Source organism: Bubalus bubalis, chromosome 20, assembly GCF_019923935.1.
Source record: "Bubalus bubalis isolate 160015118507 breed Murrah chromosome 20, NDDB_SH_1, whole genome shotgun sequence".
Lineage (NCBI taxonomy): Eukaryota > Metazoa > Chordata > Mammalia > Artiodactyla > Bovidae > Bubalus > Bubalus bubalis.
In genome coordinates, this window is record NC_059176.1 from 15194916 (window position 1) to 15220488 (window position 25573).

Consider the following 25573-nt stretch of genomic DNA (forward strand, 5'->3'; position numbering starts at 1 on the left):
ATGTTCCAGACTGAAAAACAAATTAGAATGTGGTAAAAGACAAATCAGAATGAAAATTCTTCCTTAGTATCTGTATCCATATCCTTTAGGACAATCCATTGGGACCCATTATAATTGGGCATGGAGAATGAGTCTATCTTAAAAGACCCAGGACCAGCCCTCCAATCTCCAGATGAAGAAAATGTGCAAAATGAATAAGACAAAGGCAAAATTCTTACCTGGGAAAAGTCAATCTTATCTCAAACTAACTCACAAACCATTATCTGCCACTCTTGAGGATGGATGAAGCAAGAAATAATACATAGCCTTCTGACATTCTAGGAGAAGCCAAGCCTGCTGCTGGGAGAGCAAGAGGATCTGTGCACCCCTCCCTTTAATTCCTGTAAGACCGTGGGGACAGACTGGGTGGTGTGTGCAGCAGAGAAAGCAAGGATATCTTAGCAGGAGCTAGACAGTCATGTCTGTTCTCATCAGTTGTTTTCCTCGTGCTATTCTTCCCCCCCTCCGCCCCCATGCTATCCCTTCTTCCCTTTATTGTTTATTCTCTATGGCCAACGCCATATGACTTAATACACACATATACATAGGTTCCCCAGTGGCTCAGAGGTTAAAGCGTCTGCCTGGAATGATGGAGACCTGGGTTCGATCCCTGGGTCAGGAAGATCCCCTGGAGAAGGAAATGGCAACCCACTCCAGTACTCTTGCTTGGAGAATCCATGGAGTGAGGAGCCTGGTAGGCTACCGTCCATGGGGTCACAAAGAGTCGGACATGACTGAGCGACTTCACTTCATACATACGTTCATATATATACATATATGTGTGTGTGTGTGTATACATACATATATATAGAGAGAGAACACTGCCATTTCTCTTTTATTGTAACCTGAGTATAGGTTTGTCCTGTCAACTCTATAGGGAACTATTTTTATCGTGACAAAGTAAGGAAGGGAAGATGAGATATGAGCACAAAAATGGATCAATTCTCTCGCCATTATTCAACTCAAAATCTAAAATGTATCTTGACTCCAGAAGGATTAATCATGAGAAGGGCAAAGGCAGATAGATCTCAGCAGCTAGCTTGATCTGTCACGAGCATCACCCAAAGGAGGTTAACCCTGGCTACTGGGATTCACAAAAATCCATGGTATGCAGTGTGGCCTGGAGTCCAGTTCTGGAGAATACTTAAGGGAGTCTGATTAAAGTAGGCACAACAAAACACAGAGCTGTCATCAGAAACTACACAGATTAAAGGTTTTGGTAACAATCTGTATTCCCTTCTCACCTTATTTAGACTAGCAGTTCCAGAACTTTTCCTGATGAGAACCTACTTTGATTTTCTTGAAGTTTCACGATCTCTAGTGAAGAGGGACTGTTAAGGCAAAACCATTGCTAGAATGGGGAGCTCAGTGTGCAGCAGCATTCGGGTCCCTTCCTGAAAGCAGCATGGAGGTAAGCCATGGACGACCTCAGAGCCTTCAGGCGGTTTAAGACAGATTTACTGAGCACCCACCATGAGAAAGGTGCTGGTGTTGGAGTCCGCAGCACTTGGCTGCTATGGTTCCAAGGGAGGAGCGGCTTACTAAGTGGGATATGGCTGGGAGATCTAGGTTGTAAAACACACTCAAAAGTATTCACCTCGTTACAGCTTAAAAATGGGGCTTCAGATGACTCCACTTCTTCCTCAGGTCAGCTTTGGTGCTGTCAGAAGCAAAGATGTAGCTGATGGATTCATAAGACAGATCCCACACCTGAGACTGGGTCAGATGAAATGTTTCAGCCGCCAGCTGGTACTCTTGAGAAAGGCATGTTGCAAAAACACCCTTATCATCAGTCTGTCAATGTAAGAAAGTTTCAAAATGAACGAGGAAATGACTGTTAAAAAAAAATAACAACTCTCAACTTTTGTTGAGAGTTATTTTCCTATTTACCATGCTTTTAAGAGTCTAAAGGGGCCTACAAATGTATCCAGGCACATTTGTTACTGAACAGTCTTGTTTATCCTTTTTAAGAACATAAACCACCAGAGTAGTGGCTCTCAACCATGGCTGCATGTGCAAATCACCAAGGGAGCTTTTAAAATGCATCTGTGCCCAGGACTCAGCCCCGATTGATCAATGAAAGCATTATCTCAAGAGGTGGGTGTTGGGCATCGGTACTGTCGTTCCCCCAGGTCCTGCCCAGGACCTTCCCCCGCAGAGCCAAACCACAGTCACACCTTTGCAGCCTCTCACACTCCCTTCCTCTCTCACTCCTCCACTTGGGCACCACCCCTGGTGTGCAACGCAGCCAGCTAGACAGTGAACGTCTGACCTACGGCAACTCTGGGACTAAAAGGGAGCAAAACACCTTACACAGATCACGGCAGGATGGGCAACGCTGTACCAGAATCCAAAGTGATGTCGGTCGTAAGATGGAACTGTCTGGCTTTTGACGTTCGAGGTCAAACAAAGTTCTAGAATGAGAGGGGAATGGAAGAAGCTTCTAATTAAAAGACCTATTAGTAGAGACATGAGAAATCTTCCCAAGCTATGCTCATTTAGTAGTTGGCCTTTTTTTACATGTGAAAACTGCCATGTGCTGCGGTTTACAGCAGCAACTGTACCAGGCAGGGAATTAGTGTCCCCTTCACAATCATGTGCTCCCCCCTTTCTTTTACGAAAAAGGAGAGGAAAGAGGAGCGTGATAAGCCAGTCACCATGACAAATGCAGGGAAGCGTGAGAGGGGAGTAGACGGAATCTTCACAGGGCTGCTGCACTTCTTCCACAGTGGAGGCTGAAGTAAAGGTTAGGAAACAGCAGCAATGCTTGAGGGCTGCATGTTACAAAACTCCAAGAGTGGAAATGGACCTTTTCCATGAAAAGAAAGGTCTCAACTCCTTCCACTCACTGCCTCCTGCAAAGAAGTCTATCTTAAGAATGACTTCTATGATTACAAAACTCCTGCCTTGAGATGCTGTGCCCGGCTCTCCAGCCAGAGTGAAATGCTTCGCTGACTTGATTGATGGCATCCATTCCTTTCAGTGAGGCGGCTGCGACCCAGGGCCACTCAGTCCCAGAAATGGCAAACCCAACCTGCCCCTGCTGATTGCAGAGCCTGGACACCACTCCAAGTAAGATCACTAGGCAAGTGGTTTCCAAGATTCTTTACTTTTGTGGATGTTTAAAATTTTCTTTATTAAAAAGAAAAAAAAATCTCACCCATTATGAATTGCTGAAAAACACTCTAAATTAGTCAAAAAAGCACACCCACAAAAGTGTTACTACAAACTGTTAAATTTGTAAGTTCGGTGAATTCATCATTCAGTAAAAAGGTTTCTAGCCACCTGCTTTTTTCCCTCATCAGAAAGGCCTTCCCCAACCATCCAATCAAAAGTGGTTAGCTATCAATATTCTACCAGCCTGTTTAGTTTTCTGAAAAGAACTTATCACTGATATTTTCTTGTGTATTTGCTTACTGTCTCTCTTACCCATGCTAGAATATAAGTTCCTTGAGAAAGAAACATTGTCTATTTTTTTACTGCTCTATTCTCAGCAATTGGAATAGTGACTGGAAGAGAGTAGGCACTTCATAAATATTTGTTGCTAAATAAAAATAGCTCCTGGTATATACATGTAGACAAGTATGTGATGTTAACAGACATATAAAAGTATACTTGGAATTTTGCAGACGTCTTAATCTTTAAATATATGTTATATATTTTTACAATATAAGTAAACAGGTTAAAGTCATTCCAAAATGATAGATGACCCTTATTACTTCAATATAATACCGAGTTCCAGGAACTGGGGAATGCAGCAGTGAGCAAGACAGACAAGGGCCCTGCTCTCATGGAGCTTTTATACTCTAATGGGAGCTATTAGTAAAATTTCCTGTTACTTAGATAAGGTTGAGAAAGCATCACTTCGTTTCTAAATGATATCTATGTATTTAGAACAGTGCTTCTCTACATATGGGTGGCAAGCTGCAGGCAGGGGAGGAAGGGTCAGAGAGTTGCCTGGAGGACCTGAAGCCTTACCGAGTGGTATCTGGTGTTGCCTCACAAAGTCCACCAGATCTGGGGATCCTTCCTTGGAGGAGCTGAGAAATGTCCCATGCCCAATTCGGTCAGGAAACAGGTTCAGGAGTACTTGTGTTTCTGTTTTTTGGTTTGGAATCTCAAAAAAAAGAAGGGGAGAAGAGGGCATCAATAACCTCTTTCAGTGGTTCTTAAAAGTACTTCTTATTTGCCTTTGATCTTCCCGTTCATTTCCCAATATTCTTCTGGATTCATTTCAATGATAATAATAACTAGAGAGCCAACAGTTATTGACTTTTACATACATTCTGCTTTAAACCTCACAAGAATTATACAAAGTATTAAGACAAAGAAATCAAAACTCAAAAAGTAAGTGTTCAATAACAAAATCCCACAACTCTATATGCATACGTGTGTTCTGTGTTGTGTACATGTCTTCACACATATTAGAAAAACAACTGAAAAAAACATAAAAACGAAACTGTTAACAGGATCAGCTCAGGAGCAGAACTGAAGGGGACCTTCCAGTTTTTATTTATTTACTTCTACTTTATACTATTTCTCTACTCTTCCATTTTCTTCAGGTACATAAAACTTTTGTAGCTAAAAATATAAAGCATTTTAAAGAAAAGCTGTCCAAGCTCACAGAGCTAGCATAATGGTAGAGATAAGGGTGAAACCCGGCTCTGTCTGGCTCTGGGGCCTAGCCTCCATCCACATGGTGCATTCATGCTTTATCTTGACAAGGCTGCCTATGTGCATACCACAACCACCACGGAAATGTGTGTCTAGCTGTGCTCTTCATCTCTTAGATAGACTAAAAGACAAATGACCGTAACAAGTCGAAATGAAACGTTTCCCATCCAATGGATCAAATAAGACAAGAGAAAGTAAAGTAAGGGCAGGTTCTTATGCTGTGCACAGAACCAGAGGTAACCGGCTTCATGCTGGCTGTTCTGTTACCCTGACCGATGGCTTCAATCTGGCATCGGTTAGGTCAGCTAGAGGGTGCCCTGTGTGTGAAGGATCTTTTTGATCAGAGTGTGGAAACATAGATCCTAGACTTTAAGTTCTGCTACTAGATTACTGACTCTCTGCTTGTAGACATGAAAAACACTCAGTACTGACAAGAAGCTCCAATTTTTGCCTCAATCTTTATATCATGACCCCATCTAATACCCCAAATAATCATGTGCAGTAAGTAGGTAGTATTTCCTGCATTCAAGAAACAATTAAATCCAAATTTATCAAGTTGTATACCTTAATTATTTACAGCTTTTTGTATGTTAATAAAAGAAAGCATTAAGTAGGCAGAAGTACTGAGGTAACAAAGCAAATCTACCTATAAAATGGAAAAGTGCAAGAGAGCCCTCGTTTGCCCCTCAGGGACATGCCGGCCGGGGAAGTGACTCTTCTCCAGCTACTGTCCATGCGTGACCTGCCCTGCGCTCTGGCTGTCAAGTTGGGGCCCACGGGGCACCCGATCTCCCTCTGGGCCTTATAAAACGATGATGAGCTACTTCCTTTCTTGCCAGTGTATGTGATACATTCAGGTCCCTTCCCTGCAAGGACAAGCGAGGCAAACTCTGCTTTTCTCAGTGTCGGTTTGCTGATAACAAGGCTGCTGACCAAAATTCATGCGTTTTCTCCACCAAGCTGTCATTGAACTGTTCTAAGGATGCAGCTGTAGCGCAAAGTCAACAGCCAAGCCCAGGAACCATAACAACACAGAAACCGTAACTCCAGGGACTACGGCAAGTTATGCCTTTATCGTTACAACTTACACAAAAATATTTCTATTTTCTCTCTAAAAGTGTTTTCCCAAGCCAGGTTTATCTTTAGCCATGTACAAGTGATTATTATTTTCTGTTAATGATTTTCCACTGTAATCTACCCTCTCCAGCCTAATTTTACAATATTATTTACCTCTGAAAGATGAAGTGCCAACTTCAGACCAGATTTTTTAGCTTCTAAAAGAGGTTCCAAGAAGTCTTTTGCTTGTCCTGCCTTGAAGATAAAAGTTAAAATGAGGATATATAAGTCTAGGCAAACTGAAGAACTGAGTATTCTGTCTCAATAACAAAGGAATAATGGCAGGAAATAAAGTGGCAGATGGACTCATTTGTACATTTTGTTTATAAAACAAAATTAGGGAATTCAAAGCTGGCAAAGCCACTGGCCTTGCCCTCAAGAATCTCAAGTATCAGTGAACCTCAGGTGAATCAGCTAAGCTAGATATAACAGTCACCAAATTTTATTTCTGGAAGGTTATCTAGGTATCTAGAGCTAAGGAGAACTCACCTGATTCAGGAACAAGTATGACTGATAAAGAAAGCTTCTATCAAATGGACGATGAAACAAGGCCAGAACAGCCCAGGTTTAGTTAAAGCTGTAAGAACCAGGTTCATAGGACTCTAATTCAATGATTTTCAACCGAGGTGATTCTGCCCCTCAAGGGACATTTGGTGACGTCTACAAACATTTTTGGTTGTTACAACTAAGAAGGTGCTGGGATCTATTGGGAAGAGGTCAGGGATGCTGCTAAACATCTTAAAATACATAGGACATTCTCCTACAATAAAAATTCTTTGGCCCAAGATGTCAGTAGTCACAGATGAGACACCCTGCTTGACTATGACCTTCAAGAAGCTCTAGGCCAGCCTTTTTCAACTGGGGCTTCTGTGAGATAATTAAGCCCTGCCCACAGTTAAGCATTAATTAAGCATTAGACATGGACTATAATAAATCAACTCTCTCTATGTATGTAGGATGGTACTAGTTGGATACCATCTTTAGAAAAATGAAGAAAATAATCATACTGTCATACAAATTTTTTTTTTCTTTTCCTTTTTTTACAGGGCTTAACTCTTTCACAGAAACCTGGAGAGCAGTTGCTGCGGACATTCTGGTCATCCAGGACAGAACACGGCTTCACACACACAGGGCGTCTGCTGAACCTCTGGAGAACGCAAGGTGCCCCAAGCTAATCTTTATCCCACAAACTGATTCTACTTTTTAGAAATAAAACATATTTTGGAAAAATAACTTACTGAAGGGTCTCCACTGAGGTCGAGGCCAAGAACTGTATCCTCTGCAGAAAGGAAGAACTCTTCAGCAAGTTTAACAGCCTCCTTGGCTGCTGAAGGGCCACCTCTTCTGTCAATTGATATCAAATACCTTCAATGAAAGAAGAACACAGTTGAAAACGAATGCTGATTGTGAAGATGAAAAAGACAACTCTGAGGATGGCCAGAAGGTACAGCAAGCTACCTGCGATGTATCTTATTGCAGAAGTACAGCCTGAATGACTTGACAGCTTACTTTGCCAGAGGGAGTGAAACATAAATTTCTAAACAGCACCAGATATCTAGTTACTGCTCAAACTTCTGATTATTTCATGTTTTTTTTTGTTGTTGTTGTTGTTGTTCATGTATTTGTTTTTTAGTCTGTTCGGTTCAGAATCCAACTAAGGTCCACACATCGTTTTGGTCAATGTGTCTGAAGTCTCTTTTAATCCATAGCCACTTCCCGCCCCTCTCTCCCACTCTCCACCTCACCCCTCTTCCCAGCCTCTCTTCTTGAATTTGTTGAAGAAACCAGATCATTTGTTCTGTAGAGTTTCACACAGTCTGATTTTGCTGACTGAATCCCTATGTTGCTAACATGTTCTCCTGTCTCTTGTATTTCCTACGGATTGGAAACTGGATCCAGTCTAGAGGCTTAATCGCATCAGATTTAATACTGAGGCAAGAGGAATTAATAGGAGGTGGTTCCTTCATCAGAAGGCTTCAGATCAGATCACATCAGTCGCTCAGTCGTGTCCGACTCTTTGCGACCCCATGAATTGCAGCACGCCAGGCCTCCCTGTCCATCACCAACTCCCAGAGTTCACTCAGACTCACGTCCATCGAGTCAGTGATGCCATCAGAAGGCTTAGATCTCTTATTTCATTAAGGGTTACAAGACTGGTAATATTCTAACATGTACCCAATAGCTGATACAAATTATATTAACATATATTAAAAAATAAAGAAAATTATTTGATTATTGAAGTTAAATGGTTTTCTATATATTTCTTGGCCATTTCTATGTTTTCTCTTCTGAATTCTTGTCTTTAGCCTGTTTTTGTTTTTTAATTAGGGTATCAGTCTAGTTAAGCGTAACTGAGAGATGTTATAGACAGATTGTATAGCCAGAAAGCCAGCTAGCTTTCTTTATCTTCTTCCGTCAAGGACTTACTGAGCTCTAATTTTATGCCAGCTCTAAGTACTGGTGAATCAAAAGACAACGTCCCTGGCCTCACGGAACTTACACTCCAGTGGGTGAATGTGTATATATATAAAAAAAAACAAGAAAATTTCTGATTTTGTTAAGAGGAGTGTCATAAAGGAAACAAACGGAGTAACTAGAAGATGTAGGGAGGCATGTTAGATAAGGTGGTCAAGGAAGGCCTCTCTGAGGAAGTGACAGCCACGTGAGACCCGAGTAACAAGAAGCCAGCCATGCGAGGATATGGTAGAGAGCTCTAGGCAGAAGCAACAGGAAGTATAACAGTGCTGACATGGGACGACAGTCTTGGCCTGTTTGAGAAACAGGGGGAAGGTCAGTGCATGGCACGTGACCAGTGAAACACACGAGGCTGCCGAAGTGAGAAAGGCAGCACGTGGGACCTTGCAGGCCCCAAGAGGAAGTCTGGGTTTTTGTTGAAGAGCCACGGGAAGCCACACTTCACTACAGCAACAGGACTCAGAACTTTATTGCCACAGGAAAAAAAAATTCAAAACTGTATTCTCAACTTTAAACAATGAAGTTCTTGATCTTTTTTCTATTATAAGATAAAAGTCAGTTATTGGTTGATTTATAAAAATCTGTTATACCCATGCTCAAAAGAGTAAAACTGTCACATTCTAGTATTTTCAGTGGTGACCACTAAGGCACAATGTTTCTTACCTAACATCAATGTCTACGTTTTCTTCTTTGGACTGTTTTATACCCTCAAGTATAGATTCCACATAAGTCTTTTTAGTCATTCCTGGAAAGGACACAAATAAAACATTTGTAAAGAGATCATCAACAATCTCATCCTTCAACAATCGTATTCCTATATGAACAATTACATTTCACTTTCTGTGTGATAAGTGTATGGTTACAGATGAGTTATGGATGTGTGTGCATGCTCAGTCACTCAGCCATGTCAAGACTCTTTGTGACCCCATGGACTGTAGCCCCCCAGGTTCCTCTGTCCATGGGATTATCCAGGCAAGAATACTGGAGTGGGTTGATTCCTCTTCCAGGGATCTTCCTGACCCAGGGGTCAAATCTGTGTCTCTTGCATATGCAGGCTTTAGTAAATGCCATTTGTACTTAATGAGCTTCCCTTACAGCTCAGACGGTAAAGAATCTGCCTGCAATGCAGGAGACCTGAGTTTGACCCTGGTTCAGAAGAAGGGGGCGACAGAGGATGAGACAGTTGGATGGTATCACTGACTCAACAGACATGAGTTTGAGCAGTCTTCTGGGAGTCGGTGAAAGACAGGGAAGTCTGGTATGCTGTAGTCCATGGGGCGGCAAAGAGACACGACTGAGCAACTGAACAACAACAAATGCACACACACACACACACACACACTGATATGACTTGGCGACTGAACAACAACAAAAATACAATTCTGAACAGATGAGATGCTACTAGGTGTATGTATATCCTATTCATTCATTTAACACTGTGTTCTGAGCATGTCTTCCTGTCATTAAAGTCCCTTTACAAATATTTTTCATGGTTACCAAATATTCCATTAAACTTTAACTATTCCCCTATTCTGCACACTTAAGTTAGCATTTCCCTTTGAATCTCCATTTGAAGAGTCAACTAGCACTAATAATCTACAGATTGCTTTTCTCCTTCCCTTTCACGATCCTCACCGGCATAACTTGGAACTGATCCTAAAGTTTAAAAATGTGAAATAAGAATCTTCTGTTCTGGGGGAAGGATAATTGGGAGATTGGGACTGACACACACACATGACTATATGTAAAGTAGATAACTAAAAAGGACCCACTGTATAGCACGGGAACTCTTCTCAATACTTTGTAATGACCTACATGGGAAAAAAATCTAAAAAAGAGTGGATATATGTAACTCTTCTCAATACTCTGTAATGACCTATGTGGGAAAAGAATCTAAAAAAGAGTGGATATATGTATATGTATAACTGATTCACTTTGCTGTACAGCAGAACATGACATTGTAAATCAACTATATTCTAATAAAAATCAAAAACAAAAAAAGAATCTTCTGCTTATCTCATTTCAACACTTACTTTACTATATGTAGTTTAAAATTTCACCCCCTGAATGATGCTGGCTACACGTTATCCAGGCACAAGATGATCTGGTCATAAAATGCTAAGCGGGACCCAAGGACATCATAGAATACCTCCTGATGCTGCTCTTATCAGCAGAATGAGGGCCCTAGGAAGCTTCTCCAGACCATATCCAGATCTGCTCATCTCCACCCAGAGAGGTTTTACCACATCACAGCTCGCTCCTGGCCTAAGATACCCTCAGTCCCCAAGAAGAGACTGAATAACTTCAACTCAGTGACTGTCATGAAACGCAATTCCACATCCACTCAGGGGCACTGTGTCACAAGCGCCTGATGCAGGGAACACGAACCAACGTCTATTTAAGAACACAGCCATAAGGAACAAGTGTTCTTTTTTCAGAGTGAGAAGAGCAAACAAGAATAATCGAAATTTTTGCAGCCCCTTTAATTTCCCTTCAACAGATAATACCTGACCTGGTATTTTAACTTACGAATAACTGACTGACTCGTTAAAAACATATGTCATTAATGTACATCGGAAGATATGGACCTTTGACCCTACTTTTACAACAGTGTAACGGTAAATGCTGCATAGTCTCAACTTTGCAGGCACATGCATGATCAAAGCATGTGAGGAAAAAGATAGACATATGCTGAGAAGTAGCAATAGTTAGATTTTACCTGAAGCATCTTCTCCTCTGGGTGTGCTCCTTAGTTCCAGATACTTGACACCGTCATCTGCAAACTCTTTAATGACATCTTTCGTCACCTGATAATAAAAGCAATACTGATAACATTAGTGTAAGGGGCCCAGAGTCGGACACGACTGAAGCAACTTAGCAGCAGCAGCGGCAGCAAGGGGCCCAATGAATTTCCAACAGCTTCCCTTACCCACCTCACTCTCACATTAAATCCAAATCTGCACAACCCCCCGCCACCTTTTGTTTCTCTTCTTCCCTTTTAACCATTTCTCTATTTCCTAGAGAAAGAAGACTGATAACACAGAAATGAGGCAAAACTAAAACCAGTAAACCATCTCTGAGTGTACAGTACTGGAAAGTTACATATAGAAATAAGCAGCTAAAATGATTAGGCAGTACTGATGTACCATTTAATGTCATGGCTTCTCATAGAAGAAAACATAGGCACAACACTGTATGACATAAATCACAGCAAGATCCTCTAAGACCCACCTCCTGGAGTAATGGAAATAAAAACAAAAGCACGTGAGACCTAATTAAACTGAAACGCTTTTGCACACCAAAGGAAACTATAAACAAGGTGAAAAGACGACCCTCATAATGGGAGAAAACAATAGCAAATGAAACAACTGACAAAGGACTAATTTCCAAAATATATAAGCAGATCATACAACTCAATACAAGAAAAACAAACAACCCAAACCAAAAGTGAGCAAAAGACCTAAACAGACATTTCTCCGAGGAAGACATACAGATGGCTAATAAACAAACAAAAAGATGCTCAACATCACTCATTATTAGAGAAATGTAAATCAAAACTACAATGAGATATTACCTCAAACCGGTCAGAATGGCCATCATCAAAAAAATCTACAAACAATAAATGCTGGAGAGGGTGTGGAGAAAAAGGAACCCTCTCGTACTGCTGGTGGGAATGTAAACTGATACAGTCACTATGGAAGATGGTATGGAGAGTCCTTAAAAAACTAGGAAATAAAACTAGCACGTGACCCAGAAATCCCACTATCAGGCATACACCCTGAGGAAACCAAAACTGAAAAAGATACGTGTACCCCAACGTTCAATGCAGCACTATTTACAATAGCTAGGGCATGGAAGCAACCTAGATGTTTGTCAACAGATGAATGGATCAAGAAGCTGTGGAACATATATACAATGGAATATTACTCAGACATAAAAAGGAATGCATCTGAGTCAGTTCTAATGAGGTGGATGACCCTAGAGCCTATCATACAGAATGAAGTTAAGTCTGAAACTAAAACAAATATCACATATTTATGCATATCTGTGGTATCCTCAAAGATGGTACTGATGAACCTATTTGCAGGCCAGCAATGGAGACGCAGACATAAAGAACAAGATTTATGGACACGGGGTGGGGGAGTGGGGAGTAGGAGAGGGTGGGACGAACGGTGAGAGTAGCATGGAGACATATACATTACCATATATAAAACAGATAGCCAAGGGGAATCTGCTGTGTGACTCAGGGAACTCAAATCAGAGCTCTGTAACAAGCTAGAGGGGTGGGATGAGGTAGGAGGTGGGAGGGAAGCTCAAGAGGGAGGGGACATATGTATAGCTATGGCTGATTCATGTTTATGTACAGCAGAAACCAAAACAATATTGTAAAGCAATAATCCTTCAATTAAAAATATATAAAAAAAATAAAGTCATGGCTTAAGGTTCTTATTCACGTTATTTATGGATAAGTTGAACTTTGCAAGAATTTCTTTTGGCAGGGTTAAACTCTCCCCAAATGTACTTAGGAAGATTCTTTTAGGCAAAGAAAAATTGGTGATAAATTTGAATTAAAAAACTGTATTCAATCTAATAGAAAACTCAACAATCCTAAAATTACCAAACGACCAAGATAAATGTAAAAGCCTAGGAGAAAAAAGGACCAGGTTAGAAATCCTGTGACAACCAGCCCTAGTTAGTCCTTACAGTTGGTATCCTACTCTTCACCCGCTTTGCCCACATGCACATGGGCACACAGATGCCGTATCCGGGCAGAGGAACAAGGCTGGCTGACTGTGCAGACAGTGCCCAACAGGGTGGCACCACCTTGGTGGATTCACTGCAAGCCAAGGTCTGAGCCTCATCTTTTTTCTTCATACTAAAGCCAAAATGGAACTTATTACAACATGCATATAACAGGTGGCTCAGATTCACCAGGAGGTCTAGAGAATCAGCCTTAGAGATCACACAGCTCAGGATGTTACAGGCAAGAGTCAATTTTGACTCCATGCTGGATCTGTTTCTTTGACTTTAACCTTTGCTTTCTGTTGCTTTTATTATTATAAACATACAATATGGCCTGCCTCAGAGGCCATTATGCCAAATGCCCCTCTGCCTAATGTCAAACCAAAATGCCTTTGTTCAGGACTTTGTCCACCTGTGGATGGCTACAGGAAGGCAAAAATTAACATATCCTCTCCTGGAGGCTGGCCATTCCAGAAGATATTTGTAAGATTAACAGCATTTTTAACCTTAATCCCTCACCTCTCCCCATCTTTGTTCTATAAAAGAAACTGGCATCCAGACGCCAATAAGATGGTTATTTTGAGATATTAGTCTGCCATCTTCTCCATCTGCCAGCTTTCCCAATAAAGTCATATTCCTTGCCTCAACACCTCATCTCTTGAATTTACTGGACTGTTGTGTGGCAAGCAGAGACAGCTTGGACTCAGTAACAAAGACAACACAAAAGCATTCAAAATCACATGACACCCCTGGACCAAGCAAGACACTGCTGCTTCCTCCACCACTAGGCACGACCCTGCAGCCTCTGTACCATCATCAAAGGCGCTAGACCACCCTGTAGCGCTGGTGTTCCAGAAACCCCACGTTGCTGCCACTGCCATTACCAGAGCACAGTCCTTGTCTTTGCAGGTTGCGAGGAACTCAGATCTTATCTTCACTCCTTAACTAAGCAGATCCAGAAAGACCAACTCCTCCTACCCCAGCTCACAGGAGACTAATGCAGAAGCCTGTCTATAATGTGTGGATTGACAACGAGGGTGAAGGGAAGGTGTGAAGTGATCATATCTACTGTCCAGGGCATCCCTTTTCCTGGTGGTGAGGTACCTGTGAAACCTAAAGGAACAACAGAAGGTTGCTGGCAAGTACTGATTGAGAGCAGTGGAAGCAAGACTTCGCTAGGCCACAGTGAGACCTGTGGAATCATCTCCAGCTCATATCCAAGAACACTTCTCTCGGGAGTGACTTCCCTTCCCATGTCAACCAGATTCAGTCCTTTCTGCTCCAGGCAGCAATAGGTACTGCAGTCAGCTCTTGGCTCTTTGGGCTTTGTTCTCCTATGCTCTGGACTGAGAACATCGACTCAACTTTTGTCTTCAGATAGAGTACCTCACAATTAAGTTGCCGCTTACTCCAGGGATGGTAAGACTGTACCTCTCAAATAAGAAAGAACAAGGACTCTGGAATCAGACAAAACAGCCAATTCTGCCACTTTACTCATGGTGAGTGACCTTGAACAAGTTATATTTAACCTCTTTAGGCCTCAGTTTTTTTCATCTGCAAAAAGGGAGCAATAAAAATAACCACTTCAGAAAAGTCATGTTGAGCACAGAATCTAGCACATGCAATAGTTAATCTTTTTTCAGCTACATTTCAATCTTGTCTCTTTGAGATTACACTCAGTTACTCTAAGACTGTTAAGTGATCCTCATACACTCAGTCCCATATCTATAAATAATCCCTTGACTTATTCCCACACAAGGTTCACTTTTTAAAGCTTCTTACCAACTTTTAAAGAAAAGAAACAATGAGTATGGCATATTATACCCACGGAACTCTCAGAATCGAAAGTGTAATCAGTTTTGCTCTGTTCCACTCAACAAGAGAAAATGAGACACAGTCTCCTGTGGTGGACATCCCTAGCAGGGTTCAACAGGACCCGCTGAGTGCCTGATAAGACAAATGCTCCCTAGGGTTCCTATAAACCCCTGTGCGTGTCTCCAACACAGAGCTTACCTCGTGATGTTGGATTTATCCTCTTATGGGTCTGTCTCTCCAACCTGACTATGGATTCCCAAGGGGCAGGGACCATGTTGATCTTTTTGTCTCTCAGCCCTAGCAGAGTGCCTGGAACACTGGGGACACTCTGTCAACTTCTGCTAAACTCTTATTAGAGTTAACCTTCCTCCAAAAGGTGATTAATTTACTTAATAATTATCAAGAGGATCAGTCTCAGCCAAGGAGAAAAATTCTTTCTGGACCAGTCAAATGTCACCTCTCCAAAAACACATTACATTTCTTACTTCGCACTTTTTCCCTAAGGGTTAAGAACACTGATAGGATTCTGCTTCTCTCCAATTAGAAAGAGAACATTTAAAAATGCCATCCTAATCAGATCAATGATACAAATCTGATACAAAGCCAGTCCTCCAGCTAAGGGAACACAGTGGAGTCCTCTAGCCCTTCATCTCCAGAGGGAAGGCATAGTTTCCCTAAGGATTGATCATTCCATCTCCAAGCACCTCTTGAACATCTTCATTCTCTATACTGTCCACCCAGAAAGTTCAAAGTATCCCGAGCAATTCAGGTAAAGCCTGTGGTCAGATATTTCATATGGTATGTTTATATATACAGTTTATACATATATGAAAAAAAGACAAGATTTTCTCCTCCGCACTGTCCAACTTTCCACCTAACAGAAGATTTTGATCTTGGTTCCTTCCTCATATTGTTTACAATTAATAGAGTCTATTAGCTGTTAGGCAAATGCCTTAACATTATTTTTCAAAAGTTACCATAAAAAAAGCAAATATTTTTCATCAGACTCTTCAGTCATGTGCAACAACAGAAGGGCATCAATTACTTACTAATTTTTAAACCAGTCTAAAAACTGCTTCATTTCTCACCATTAGAACATCTTCAGGGGTAGTAGTAAGTAGATGAAGAATTTGAAACATCTGGAGGCACCTGCAATATGAAAAGTTTTAACATACTTTAGTCATCAAAAACTTCACTAAATTAATTGATTTTAGGCTAGTAGTAATTATATATTTATAAGGAACAACAGAATAGGTTTCTCAAAAATTACACTGATCTGGACAGATCATCAAATGATGGAAAATTAAATGTTACTTTTAAGTGGAAAACAAGTTTCCCTTCTTCACCCCCACAACCCCTATCTCAAGTGGAAGCAGGAAATAGGGGGAAAAAAAATCAAGAAGTCTATATTTGCAAGTCTAAAGAATATTCCAATATAGTATAATTTCACAAAGAATACAAATTACTAAAATTTGTCAACAGTCTGACAGCTGGAAAAAATACTGTTTGTCAAATTATACTCTCCATACCAGATGGCTACCTTATTCCTTTAACTACAAAAATCCGAATCCTTACATACTATTTACAATCGCAAAATAGAGAAAAAAAGAAGTGTGTGCACAAACTCCCCCAAACTCACTCTTCTAAAGTTCTTTTCTTTCCCTTGTCAATCATAGTCATCTGATTGTGGATTTTAAGATCTGGTTTCTTGGCTATTAATTTCTTTATGGTACTGGAACTAATGGATCCATTCAAGTGGGCATGAAGTTCCTAAAATAAGAGAATACAGTCAGTAAGAATCTTCTCAAGTCCACTAGAGTCACAGCATTGTAGCAGGTGCTTGATGCTGGTAGACTGCACTAGGCAAATGGCCTAAGAGATGTAGCTAAATAACTTTTAAAATGTACAAAGTTTACAAATTCTACCTATAAAATTTATTTCTCTTTTTGTCATGATACTTAGCAACACTCCAGAATTCTGTGGTTGAATTCTTACCACTTTAGGTAATTTTGAGTAAAAGGTTGTCTTCCATGGCTGTTCTTCTGCCTCCATCATGATTTAGCAGAATAGCAAGGTCTTTCCCCAGCCACTTATTCTCAGCATGAATACTAAATATAGTTCAGTCAGTAAGTTTGGTGGCCTTGAACTTCCTTCAGACTGCTTTACTTCCACCCGTTTTGATTAGATAAACAGTATATGTAGTTCTGGGCTCAGTTTCACCTATTTAAACAAATGTGGACATTTTAGATGTTGACGCAAAAGCAAAGAAACAGGTTCTATTAATTTATTCCTCTAAAGACAAAAGCTCTCCAAAGGTATTAATAATTTAAGTGAGCCAACAACCTGAACTAGAAATAAGAAAAGTCCTCAAGCTGATAAGAGGGAGATTAAAATCTGAAATTTGGTAGGGTGTACAGGATTAAGGATTACTCACTCAGTTGTGTCCAACTCTTTGTGACCCCATGGACTGTACCCGCCAGGTTCCTCTGTCCATGGGACTCTCCAGGCAAGAATACTGGAGTGGGCTGCCATTTCCTTCTCCAGGGGATCTTCCCAACCCAGGAAGATGTATACCTTTACAAGTAGGGTACATACTTTTACCTACTAGCACTTTCTACAAAACTATGTCTAAAACTAGAAATTTATAAGACCTATTTTGGGTTCAAAAGTTCACATTTTCGAACTGTTTAAAATATATAAAGCAAGAACAGAGGCAACAGAATCAGACGGACCCAGGCTAACCTTGAACCAGTTCTGCCCTTTAGTAGGTGTGTGGCCCTGAGTCACTTTTAACTCCAGGCTTCAGTTTCCTTAACTGTAAAAACGGGATTAAAAAATGGAATAAAAATCCGATAAAAATGCAGAGTAGATGAATCTAGAGCCTGTTATACAGAGTGAAATAAGTCAGAAAGAGAAGAACAAACATCATGTACTAATGCATATATACAGAATCCAGAAACACAGTACTGATGAGCCTATTTACATTGAAGAAATGGAGACACAGATGTAGAGAAAGAATTTGTGGACACAGCTGGGGAAAGGAAAGGCTAGGAGAAATTGAGAAAGTAGCACTGCCATATATACACTTCAGTTCAGTTCAGTTGCTCTGTCGTGTCCAACTCTTCACGACCCCATGGAGCACAGCACGCCAGGCCTCCCTGTCCATCACCAACTCCCAGAGTTTACTCAAACTCATCTCCATTGAGTCAGTGATGCCATCCAACCATCTCATCCTCTGTCGTCCCCTTCTCCTCCTGCCTTCAATCTTCCCCAGCATCAGGGTCTTTTCAAATGAGTCAGCTCTTTGCATTACGTGGCCAAAGATTTGGAGTTTCAGCTTCAACATCAGTCCTTCCAATGAACACTCAGGATATATACACCATCATGTGTGAAACAGATAACCAGCAGGAAGCTGCTCCATAACACAGGGAGCCCAGCCTGGCGCTCTGACGACCTCAAGGGGTAGGATGGTGTGGGGGGAGGGAGGCTCGAGAAGAGAGGAGATATATATATATAATTATGACAGATTCACAGTGATGTAAGTCTGAGACCGCCACAACACTGTAAAGCAATTATCCTTCAAAAAAAAAAAAGCAGCATAGCTGTGAGGATTAATAAAGTAACTTAAATTTACCTCCTCTATCCTCCTGAATAACTCTATGAGTATGTCAAGTCAGCATTTTATCACACTGTATCTACATCACTGGTTTGTCTTTCTCCCTCACCACCTCATGCGAAGAGTTGACTCACTGGAAAAGACTCTGATGCTGGGAGGGATTGGGGGCGAGAGAAGGGGACGACAGAGGATGAGATGGCTGGATGGCATCACTGACTCGTTGGACGTGAGTCTCCGTGAACTCCGGGAGTTGGTGATGGACAGGGAGGCCTGGCATGCTGCGATTCATGGGGTTGCAAAGAGTCGGACACGACTGAGCGACTGATCTGATCTGATCTACATCACTGGTTTGTCTTTCTCCCTCACCAGAACTATATAAACTTCTAAAAACAGGGACTATGGCTTACACTACCTCCCCAGCACCTGGTAGGGGATATGGTGAGTGTGTGCCTGCTTAGTCATGTCTGACTCTTTGCGACCCCATGTTGTGTAGCCTGCCAGGCTCCTCTATCCATGGAATTTTTCAGGCAGGAATACTGAAGAAGGTTGTCATTTCCTCCTCGAGGGGATCTTCCCGATCCAGGGATCAAACCTGTGTCTCCTCATCTCCAGCACTGGCAGATGGATTCTTTACCAGTGCACCACCGGGGAGGCTCCAGGGATAGAGTAGGATCATTAAATAGTTTAAAAATCCCACTAGGGGATTATTAAAAACAGAAAGGGAATTTTAAGGGAGTTTGGGAGACTGTTGTAAGCTAAAGACCACTCAAGAAAAGAATCCAGTAACCTGGTAACAATCTACTTTACCTTGAAGGAAGACTAGGGGCATCCAAGTGCCAGACACACTCAAGCCAGAGACCCTGATAGTTAAAAACACAAGACCATAGATATGGGGTCTGAATCTTGTTATACAAAGTCAGGGAGTTAATAGTCCTTGAAGAGCAGCATTTCTGCACATAGCCAAGACAGAAATATAGGTGAAAGGAGAAACAAACTAGGTGAGAGGAGACATTACACCGAAACCTGAGATGCATGACCATATTTTAGTATATGTTACCACCCTTTTGGTAAAACACATATGATTTAAATAGCACCATGACAGGCCTGGTTAGACCACAGAGAACCAAAGGAGAAACTAATGATGTAAGTCTTGACATCTGCCCATGAATGGGGAAGAAGGTGGTTCTGGGGCAGAGCCTTTTCATCCGCCCACTTGCATTTCTCACAAGTGTCCTCTGCTAATACACTCATTCTTTGCCTGCCACTCTGCCTCTCACTGAAATCTTTCTGCAATAAGACAAAAGGACCTGAGCATCAGCAAATCCTAACACCAGGTAAGCGCAGTTTCAATTAAAAGATAGTGGGTTCGAGTCTTTCCTAAGTCAGGGGATCATGGGTTTAAGTCCCAGCCCATGGGTTCGAATTCCAATTTGAGTTTTGGCTGGGTCCCACCTGAGAAGCAGTGCAGTTTCACACCTAGCAGAGTGCCCAGCACATTGTAGATGATAAATAAATCCTAATTTCCCTTTACCTCTGAAGGTTGATTATAAATTAAGACAAAATTTCAAATGAAATTTTGTGATTTTTAAAAGTAGCCACCTTGACCCTTCAGGTTCTGATATTAATGATGATGTTGATAAGAACAGTAGTTTCCATTCAGAGCTTACCAGCTAGGTAGCAAGTGCTTTTAATGATATTATTTTTAATTCTTACAGGAACTTTGCAAAATACATATTTTTACCACATTAAAAATCAATCAGTTGACACTGAGAAGGGTTAAATAAGCTACCAAGGTATTAAAATGGGCAATTAAGAAAATGATTTATACAGGACTCGATGATTCCCTGGTGGCTCAGACAGTAAAGAATCTGCCTATCAATAACCTCAGATATGCAGATGACACAACCCTTATGGCAAAAAGTGAAGAAGAACTAAAGAGTCTCTTGAGGAAAGTGAAAGAAGAGAGTGAAAAAGTTGGCTTAAAGCTCAACATTCAGAAAACAAAGATCATGGCATCTGGTCCCATCACTTCAGGGCAAATAGATGGAGAAACAGCGGAAACAGTGACAGACTTTTTTTGGGGGGCTCCAAAACCACTGCAGATGGTGACTGCAGCCATGAAGTTAAAAGACACTTGCTCCTTGGGAGAAAAGTTATGACCAACCTAGACAGCATATTAAAAAGCAGAGACATTACTCTGCCAGCAAAGTTCTGTCTAGTCAGGGCTATGGTTTTTCCAGTAGTCATGTATGGATGTGAGAGTTGGACTATAAAGAAAGCTGAGCACTAAAGAATTGATGCTTTTGAACTACACTGTTAGAAAAGACTCCTGAGAGTCCCTTGGACTGCAAGGAGAGCCAACCAGTCCATCCTAAAGGAAATCAGTCCTGAATATTCATTGGAAGGACTGATGTTGAAGCTGAAACTCCAATACTTTGGCCACTTGATGCGAAGGGCTGACTCATTTGAAAAGACCCTGATCCTGGGAAAGACTGAAGGTGGGAGGAGAAGGGGAGGAGAAGGGGACAGAGGATGAGATGGTTGGATGCCATCACTGACTCAAAGGACATGAGTCTGAGTAAACTCCGGGAGTTGGTGATTGACAGGGAGGCCTGGCATGCTGCAGTCCACGGGGTCGCAAAGAGTCGGACACTGAGCGACTGAACTGAACTGAAAGTCACTAAGAGATTTTAAACATCAAATCTAAACACCAGTTCCAGTATCCGAATCAGCTGGACTCCAAAACTCATGTCCTTCACCATTATGCTATACTGCTTCAAGGTACCCATACTTAAGAGTCATCCTGATTTCCTTCTCCATCAAGGCTCCCACAGTCACCAAATCCTAATTAATAAGTTACAAATCCCCCAAGTATCTTTGCAAGTGATTTCCTACTGGTGATGACTCTCAAACACTCAAAGTAGAAACTTGATGATTATTTTAAACTGCTAAGACTCTGAAAGAATAATCACCTCTCTTCTGTGATTCCCTCTTCCGCAGACATACTCAATTCTATCCAAGAAGACAGAACTTTGAACACGGAGGGGAGTATCACTTTACAGCTGAGAAACAGAGGCTGAGTGGTTTACTTACTGTAAGCTTTGCACAGAGCCTGGGATACAAGGGAATCAACAGTATACATTTATGGGGAAACACTGATTGAGTGAATCACAACTTCTGTAAAGGTTTCTTTATTTTGTACCTGGCCTTACTGACTTGTTTTCAGACATAAATGGGATCTCTTCGTAAATATTAGTAGTTAGCATCCAAGGAAAGACCGTTCCTTCTCCTTGCCCCCTAAAATTAGTGGTCCTAACTCTGCTTTGTCCCTACCAGACACTCAATGCAGGCGCTGCGGTCCAAGGAGTTCTGGGTTGTCAGTCCCCACAGACTCACCTCTGAAAGATTTTTGTCAACAGCCGAGTCATCTTATGAAAACTTAAGATAAATTTTCGTTTCAGCCGGGAAGGCTTGTAGAAAAGTGACAATTCGCTTTTCCCCGACACAGTCCACGTGTCCACAAAAACTCGCAGCCGTCAGTCTTCCCGCGAAACCTCGGTCATAGAAAATTAAAGAAATGTCAATCACAGCAGACTGTCAGCGCCAGCTGCAGCCTACTCAATCCTGATTGGCGAGGCGCGCCGTTTCCGGAAGTGACGCCCGCCTATCCGAGGAAGAGATGTAACGGAGCGTTGTTTCCCCAACCCCCCCCGCCCCGCCCAATACCGAGTCCGCGAGCTGTACTCGCGGCTAGTGGATACTACGGGACCAAAGGGCAGCTCACCACCCCGACGGACCGCCGCTCCTGACTCCCCTGACCATGGGCTCGCGCAACCGCGAACGTCGGGCTGAGGCAGTGCAGAGCACCAACAACAGCAGCGCGCTCAGCAAGAGCTCCCTGGCCGCGCGCGGGTACGTGCACGACGCCTTCGCTGCCTTGCTGGTTCCGGGGACGGCGCGCCGCGCGCCGCTTATCCACCGCGGCTACTACGTCCGCGCACGCGCCGTGCGGCACTGCGTGCGCGCCTTCGTAGAGCAGACGTGCGCGGCCCCCGGCACCCCTCGCGCGCAGATTCTGTCGCTGGGCGCCGGCTCAGACTCACTGTATTTTCGTCTCAAAACTGCGGGCCACCTGGCCGGGGCTGCTGTCTGGGAGGTGGATTTTCCGGACGTGGCCGAGCGCAAAGCGCAGAGGATTCGAGATACGCCGGATCTATGCGCGTTAACCGGGCCTTTCCAGAGTGGAGACCCCGGGTCCACGCTGTGCTTTGAGAGCTCGGACTACCGCATCCTGGGCCTGGATCTGCGGCAGCTGCAGCGGCTGGACCAGGCCCTTGCCGCCGCGGGTCTTGACGCTGCCTTCCCCACTCTGCTCCTGGCTGAGGCGGTGCTCACCTACCTCGAGCCGGATGATGCCGCGGCCCTCATCGCCTGGGCCGCCCAGCGGTTTTCTAATGCCATTTTCGTCGTCTACGAGCAGATGAGGCCGCAGGACGCCTTTGGCGAGTTTATGCAGCAACATTTTCGGCACCTGAATTCTCCCCTTCATGGCCTGGACCGCTTTCCCGACGCGGAGGCCCAGCAGCAGCGCTTCCTTCAGGCCGGCTGGACTGCCTGTCGCGCCATGGACCTGAATGAATTCTATCGCTGCTTTCTCCCCGCAGAAGAACGCCGACGCATGGAAAATCTTGAACCTTTTGACGAGTTTGAAGAGTGGCATCTGAAGTGTGCCCACTATTTCATTCTAGCCGCTTCTCGGGGAGACAGCCTCTCCCAGACTCGGGTGTTTCCACCCTCAGAGACGTTTCCTCGGATAGATCCTGCTTCCCCTTCAGGAGTCCTCCCTGCCAGTGTAGTCACTGGGGACACCCAGGGCTTGGGCCTTAAGAGATTCGGCCACGCCTCTGTCCTTTTGAGCCCAGGCGTTATTCTCAGTGCAGGAGGATTTGGAGAGCAGGAGGGGCGACATTGCCGAGTGAGCAAGTTTCACATGCTCTTAAGATACAGTGACTTTGAATGGAAAGGCAACCAGATAGGCAGTTGGGGAACTGGAGCTCAGTGGGATGGACGCCTTTATCACACCCTGACAAGACTTTCAGATACTCAGGTTCTGGTTCTAGGAGGGAGACTGTCCCCAGTAACTCCAGCCTTGGGGATACTCCAACTTTGTTGTGAGAATGAGGATAATAGCACTGAGGACCCAAATGTAACAGTCACGAAGTTCGGTCCAGAAGAAGATTCCACCTTGTCACGTTGGCGCCATTCAACAACAGAAGTGTCCTGTGAGAATCAGAAATATTTGTTTGTGTATGGGGGCCGCAGTGTGGCAGAACCTGTACTAAGTGACTGGCATTTCCTCCATGTGGGGACAATGACTTGGGTTAGGATCCCAGTGGAGGGAGAAGGACCTGAAGGTCGGCATTCCCACAGTGCCTGCAGCTGGCAAGGGGGAGCCCTCATTGCTGGAGGTCTGGGTGCTTCTGAGGAGCCACTGAGCTCTGTATTCTTTCTGAAACCAATCACTAGTGGATTCCTCTGGGAATCCATAGCCATCCAGCCTCCCATTACCCCAAGGTACTCCCACACAGCTCATGTAATCAATGGGAAGCTTTTGTTGGTTGGAGGCGTCTGGATTCATTCCTCTGCAGTTCCTGGAGTGACTGTTATTGATTTGTCTACAGGATTGAGCTTTGAGTATCAGATTGACACAACATGTGTGCCATGGCCATTAATGTTACACAATCATACCAGCATCCTCTTTCCTGAAAAGCAACAGCTCCTGCTCCTTGGAGGTGGTGGGAACTGCTTTTCTTTTGGCACCTACTTCAACCCCCATACAGTGACATTAGACCTTTCTCCTTTAAGTGCTAGACAGTAAAGACTGGACTTGCTATATATTCAGGACCCACTAGAGTGGACAGTAAAGCTTTCCAAAATAGGATTTGACTCTGGCTTTGGATAGTACCACTGCCCCTTCCCACTCCTTTTTTTGTTTTTGGTTTTTTCTCAGCACTGCTATTCAGTGCAGAAAGTGGGAAAAAAAAATTTTTTTTAAACACACCAAAATTCCAAGAGATGGTACAAAAATAGAGTGGTCATATAGTCCTAGAGTAGGATTTGGGGGCCTTTGGGTCCCCATATCTAATTTCCTGGTGTTCTTCCCACTTTCTAATCTGAGTTTACCCATTTATTGAGTTACAATGACCTTTCACCTAAGTAAAGTGAAAAATTTCCCACTCCCAGGCTTTGTGATTTTAGATGGGACCTTGGAAAAAGTTTCACACAGATCCTTGCTAAGAACACAAGGTTGAATATAGGTGAAGGGACATGGTTTTGACCTCATTCTTCATGTACAAAACCTGAAATGAACCCAGTTGCAGTTTGATTAAAGCACTGTACCACTTATCTCAGCAGAGAGCTCAGATAGCTTTAATAAAACATTTATATGACTTTATTGAGACACATGCTTTTGTTCAATTTTTTTTGCCACTAGTTCCATACTTATTTATATTTATAAATGCTAATAAAACGGTTTGATTTCTCAGTTTGTACATGATATGAAAATGTTTTGGTCCATTTCTGCGCTCCATGCTTCACTATGTTCTGTGCCCCAGGAGGTCAACCTTTACGAACTGCATCAGTGAGTTTTCTTGTTCTCTGGTTCCTGGAGAGTTCCATCAGTCAGAAGTACCAGAGAAGGATGGTTCAACAGAAGAGTGAGTCAGGGTATTCCCAGTGTTTCCCCTACCAGGCTGTAAGTTGGGAGCAGCTGCATTCTTCAGTCAAAAGCCACAGCCATAAGTTGACTCGGCATCCCTCCAAAGAATTCAGCATCTTCGTTGCATTAACCACATCTTAAGTGTCCAATAGCCACATGTGACTAATTGTTATAGAATTAGACATTGCAGATGTAAAACATTTCCATCACTGCAGAAAGATCTGGACTCCACTGAGGTACCTCACCATTTTGACTTGGTTTACCTAACCCTGCTCATCCCTTTTTAATTAGTAGCTTCATTAAACTCTCCTCAATTACCTCCTTTAAATGAACCATTTTCCCCGGTGAGCCTTCTGAGATCCATAGAACATCTTAGG

At 42.8% G+C, this 25573-nt stretch overlaps 2 protein-coding genes across 2 annotated transcripts; one reads left to right on the top strand and one right to left on the bottom strand.

Annotated features, from left to right (window-relative positions):
• Positions 1–857: 857 nt before the first annotated feature.
• On the bottom strand, positions 858–22405 carry ADAL (adenosine deaminase like). Its single transcript, XM_025270936.3, has 12 exons — positions 22263–22405; positions 21875–22032; positions 16858–17082; positions 16502–16632; positions 15951–16011; positions 11024–11111; positions 8968–9049; positions 7068–7194; positions 5944–6024; positions 4018–4156; positions 2353–2453; positions 858–1833 (listed from the first exon to the last, which is right to left on the bottom strand). The coding sequence occupies exons 3-12, from the start codon at positions 16915–16917 to the stop codon at positions 1648–1650; spliced, it is 1056 nt and encodes a 351-aa protein (XP_025126721.1). The 5' UTR covers positions 16918–17082; positions 21875–22032; positions 22263–22405; the 3' UTR covers positions 858–1647.
• LCMT2 (leucine carboxyl methyltransferase 2) lies at positions 22299–25034 on the top strand. The gene has a single exon (XM_006072761.4). It carries the CDS (start codon positions 22299–22301, stop codon positions 24354–24356), a length of 2058 nt encoding a protein of 685 aa, XP_006072823.1. The 3' UTR covers positions 24357–25034.
• Positions 25035–25573: the final 539 nt, after the last annotated feature.